Genomic DNA, 4,882 nt, shown 5'->3' with positions numbered 1-4,882 from the left:
GGAACAGGTGGTTATTTATTTTTTTTTTTTTTTTTTTTTTTTGTACTGGAGGGATGAACTGAGAGATAGGGTTACTGCTTGCACCTCACCAGGTGCGGTGGCTCCTGGTGCTCGACTGATGCTTGAGATGATACCGAAAGCAAAAGGGTCGTAATCAAATGAATGTTTTGTTAACTTGAAAGGGACTTTGGGGGCAGGAGACCAACTTCAGAAGATCTAAACAATTTATTTTACACTTCCAGCGAGTCTGTCTTCACTGCGTTATTTTATGTAACGTGGCTTAAACAGCAGTTCATGTGTGTCATGGACTGCTCAAGATCCAGAGTGACTCGGCAGCGAAGTGGGGCTCAAGCACTGCCTGCAGCTGCTTCCAGAGCGTTCCCAGGAGCAGCAGTTCTGGAGGTGGCTGTTTCGGGGAGTGCCGAGGGCACTTGTGGGCATGTGGCACGACACAGCACTAGTTAGGTCACAGCGTTCTATAGCCATGGGTTCCTTGTGCCCTCGGGTCTGGCCTTCAGGACCATGTTCATGCCTTGTGTTTGACCCCAGCTGAACTTGTTTTGACTGAGCCAGGAGAGGGAGCTTTTGTTCCACGTATTACTGTGCCTGGCATGGGAAGGTTTTTTACCGAAGGGAAACTCGGCGCTTTTGTGGGTGAAACAGAAGGCGGCTGTGTTTCTGACCTGGGTTTTGCTAAACTTTGATCAAGGAGAGCACGTGTGAGATACATACAATTAAAAATCCAGCAGTGGGAGGATGAAGATAATTCACTGCAGATGCTACTGCAGAGAAGTTAGAGAGAGCGAAGACAACACTACAGGGTTGCAAGTAGGACGAATTCTTAATAGCTTGTGGCTTCTCTGTACTGTAGAAACCAGAGCAAGGATATAATGTTTTCAGAAACACAAGGCTTTGATGAACTGTATGGTTTTGTCTTTAATTTTTATTCACTTACAACTGATTTTTTTTTTTTTTGCTTGCATAATGATGTCTTATGGAATTGCCTCTTCCTCCCCAGTGCTTGTGTTCCTTGAAGATGGGTGGGACTCATCTTTGAAAGGTCAAGGAGATTTTTCTTAATCTCTAAGCACTACAGTTGGACGCGATGATCTTAAAAGTCTCTTCCAACAAAGTTATATGATTCCATGATTCTATGATTTGCTTAATTTCCAGTGCCTACGGTTTTGTGTCTTTCTAAAAAACCCTGCTAAACCTAAATCACAAAGGATTCTCTGAGAGAGTTCATTCTCTTGGGAGTGACACCCGGAGAAAAAAACCCCGAGTAACATTAGAGGAAGAAAAATCACATAGAAGTGGCAGAGATGTAGAAATTCAAGATAAACATGAAATTGTGTTGCAGTTCTAAAGGTAACGTATACAAAGCTCTCGCCAAATGGCCTGATGATTTTCATCACCGTTTTTGTGGTTTTATTGCACTAGGCAGCTGCCAGCTACGGGCTGGAGATGAAAGGTACGTAGGGGCACTGGAGGTACTGGGCGGCGCACCGGTTGTCGGTAAAGTCTGTTTATGACTAAACAACCAAACAGTGGCTTTTGGAGCTGTTTGTGGTGCAGCCAAAACCCCAGGAATTTCAATTGTCTCTTGACTCCTTTAGAGGATTCTCAGGATTGCCAGTGCAGCAGCGTCCTGCTGCTGGAACTCTGGGGGGCGGTTCAGGGTCGAGAGTGATGCGGTGAGTTTGAGCTGATGGATTTGGAAAGAACATCCATTGAGGATCTGAGGAGTGTTTTGGAGAAACTGCAGTTCAGATTTCTTCTTTGGGCTTGGCTTCATTTCTTCCTGTTTTTCACTCTGAAAAGATAGTAAGTGCCAAATTAGAATGGCCTTGCAAAATGGTTGCTGAAAACAAATTGGTTCTGCTGGGTGGGCCAAATCCCAAATCTTCCACATAAATGTAAGAGTGGACAGATGGAATTTACCCTTGGAATGAAAAGTGCTTTTGACAGGCTGGTTTAGGAGACTTGACTCCCCTTTCGCATGTAGCAGAGTTGGAATGGCCAGGATGATTTCTGAGTTGTAAGATGTAACCTGCAAAAATTGTTTAGATATCTTTCCTCAATGTTGAGCGGAGGGAAGCCTGAAGGTTTCTGGAAGAATAAATTAATAATAATCAATCTCTTCAATCAATAATAATAGGTCTTTTACCTGAATCCTTTGTACTTCCTCCTCGACAATCTGTTCAGGTTCTCCCAGCAAGCTTGTTGTTTGTGCCTGCGGAAGATGTTTCCCTTTGCCAATTTGTGGTGATGCCTAACTGTGAAGGACAGGAATTTTTCTTTGACCTGGAGGACCGTGGTATGACTGGAGCCTCCCCTGTAATGAAGAGATGAGGGAAGTAGGGTATGACAGAAAGGCAGGAAGTTCTGTGCCATCATCGTTCAGCTAATAGTCATCAATGACTGCAGTGATTTTGCGATTAACCCTTTGCATGCGTGTTTGATGCAGCAGGTCACAGGGCTGCCCATATGAGAGGATTTAAGTATTCCCGCACCTTTGGTGTGAACACAACTGGACTAGTGCCAGCTGAGATTGCTTAAAAGCTGTAAGTTCGTGTTTTCCTAGGTTTTTTTTCCCAGTGATTAAAAACATTCTTAGATGGGCAAAGTACTTTCTTGTTACTTTTTTTATAGGTCTGGGTGGTATGCCAGACTTGGGGTCAGGGCTAGCTAACTTTGTCTTGACCTTCTGGAGGTGCTGCCCATCTGTTCTGAGGGACTGCAGCCAAAAAGGGAAACGGGTGACTCCTCTGGAGTGAGTAACCTGCCTTTTCCCTCATCCAGTTCACAGCAAAAACAGGGGAATTTTTTTTATTCTCCCACACCCTCAGATTTGGTAGGGTTTTGTTAGCCCACGGTGATCTTTAGCCTGTGCACAGAGTGCGTGTTAGGGATTTGATTTGTCAGTGCTGAGAGGGTGACGCAGGCCAGTGCAGAAGGGCGAACTGGTGTCACTCTCACAGCCAGCTTGTGTCTTGTTCCCTGTGCTGGTCAACTCTGTCCTGCAGCAATTGTCACCTTCATCACAGCGGGACTGCGTGTGTCTGTAAGCAGCTGACACCGCTAATGCGGGGTTCTCAGCCTTGTTCTCAGGCACTGCTCGGTTTTAAACAGTTCTCGTAGCCACCGACCTCCTCACTAACAGCTCGCAGCACCGCCCTTCCGTCAGTGCTGACACCCATCCCGCCTCTCGTTCGGAAGCTGTCCAAGAGATAATGTCATTTGCCCTTTTCTGTGGGTTATTCGACCAGTGCCTGGTTTCAAGAGGAAATCACACGTGCTTTTTTTTTGTAGGTTGTTTTTTTTTTTATTAGGAAAGCAGATCCCACTAGTAGTGATTAAAAAAAAAAAGAGTTTTACTGCAGATGAGAACGATAATAAATGTACTGACAAAATCAGTGGCATACTGAAAAAATGCATTTGTATATAACTTTCACATTGCAAAACAATTGCAGAAACCTCTTTCCATTGAAGCTATCGACACATACGAGGTCCTTGGCGACTGCGTCTCCCTCAGGATGGCCACGTTATACAGCAGGTTTGGGTTTTAGACACAGTTAAGAAGACTGAGAATGGATGTGGTAGGATTGATGTTTTTGGTTATGGTTTCTCAGATCATTTGCCAACAATTTGAAATTCTGCTCCTGGCAAATTAGCATTCAGAGTTATGGTTCATGTAATCGTTAAAGGATCTTATTGAAATGCAGAAAAGCTTAAGCAAACTCCTAAGAACAGCCTGCAGAGGTAGGGAGTGACAAAGGGCATAGCAAGGTAAGGAAAATCGGGTATAGCAGGCAAGGCCCTTGCTGTTACCATCTCTGATTATGGTTGCAGAGTGATTCTAACTGGTTGGTAGTCTTCATCCATGTGGTTTTCTTTTTGTTTTGTTTTTTTGGGTCTAGGGTGCTGCTGGTATAAACTCCTGAAGTTCCTGAGCCAAAAATCCTGACACAGGTAACGTTTATGACGGCAGTTTTTACTTTTCCTGTTTTCCCCTGTTTATAGGTGGCCTTCTAATCTCCTCTGCGCACTTTGGCGCGTATGTGTGTGGTACTGACATCGATTACAACACGATCCATGGATTAGGTATGTTACTCTCTGGAATTTAAGAGTGCTGATGGTAGTGGATGAGACTTAGTGGATTTTAGAGCTACATTAATCTTCACAGGATTTATTTGGCCATGCTTGTTTTTATTGACTGATGTACATGTATCCTAGCTAAGCTATCCTCTTGTTTTTTAAGCAGGGAATAGTTAATACAAGGAATAATGAAAATCAGAGCAAATAACAGTTACAAAGGCAGTGTGCTTCCTTAGCCTGTGATGTGGGAAGCCTCTCCTAACCTGTCCCAGGAAGTCTAGTCTCATTCTTACTTCTCTGAAAAACTGCAGTGCAAACTAGATCTGACTTGCCAGGCGGGATTATGACTGAGGGATAGTGCTAACATCTTCCAAGCCAACATTTTTATAAGTGTGTTCTGTGACGGCCTCTGCAGATGCTGCAGCAGAGCTTTTCTCATCTATTTTCATTATTCGGTGCCTCTTGGGAAGATTATTTCAAGTATTTGTGGCAGTAAGTAGAATAAGGCAGGAGATAAGCTCTGTTTTTCGATGTGACATTTAATTTTTTACTTTTAAATTAAATGACAGAGCTGAGAGCTTTCCTATAAAACAGTTTGTGGCTGAGTATGCTTTTTTCCTGTTCCATGCCTTGCCCCCAGGCAAGGCGAGCAGAAAGAACCAGAAATGGAGAGGGCCAGACGAAAATATCAGAGCTAATCTCCGACAGTATGGTCTAGAGAAATACTACCTTGATGCGCTGGTGTCTGATTCTTCACGATCCATATGGCGAAAAGGGACGCTCT

General features: G+C 44.0%; 1 protein-coding gene across 1 annotated transcript in view; it reads left to right on the top strand.

Moving 5' to 3' along the window:
• Positions 1-4,882, top strand: part of TRMT11 (tRNA methyltransferase 11 homolog (S. cerevisiae)) — a gene marked incomplete at its 5' end in the record, with an annotated part of 19,063 nt that overhangs the window by 1,569 nt on the left and 12,612 nt on the right. Inside the window, 2 exons of the mRNA XM_010135620.1 lie at positions 4,024-4,104; positions 4,739-4,874. Of these exons, the coding sequence (XP_010133922.1) occupies positions 4,024-4,104; positions 4,739-4,874 (217 nt within the window). The remainder of the gene's footprint in view (positions 1-4,023; positions 4,105-4,738; positions 4,875-4,882) is intronic.

The sequence above is a fragment of the Buceros rhinoceros genome, unplaced genomic scaffold (assembly GCF_000710305.1).
Source record: "Buceros rhinoceros silvestris isolate BGI_N320 unplaced genomic scaffold, ASM71030v1 scaffold40970, whole genome shotgun sequence".
Taxonomy (NCBI): Eukaryota; Metazoa; Chordata; class Aves; order Bucerotiformes; family Bucerotidae; genus Buceros; species Buceros rhinoceros.
This window is presented reverse-complemented; position numbering and strand designations above follow the sequence as displayed.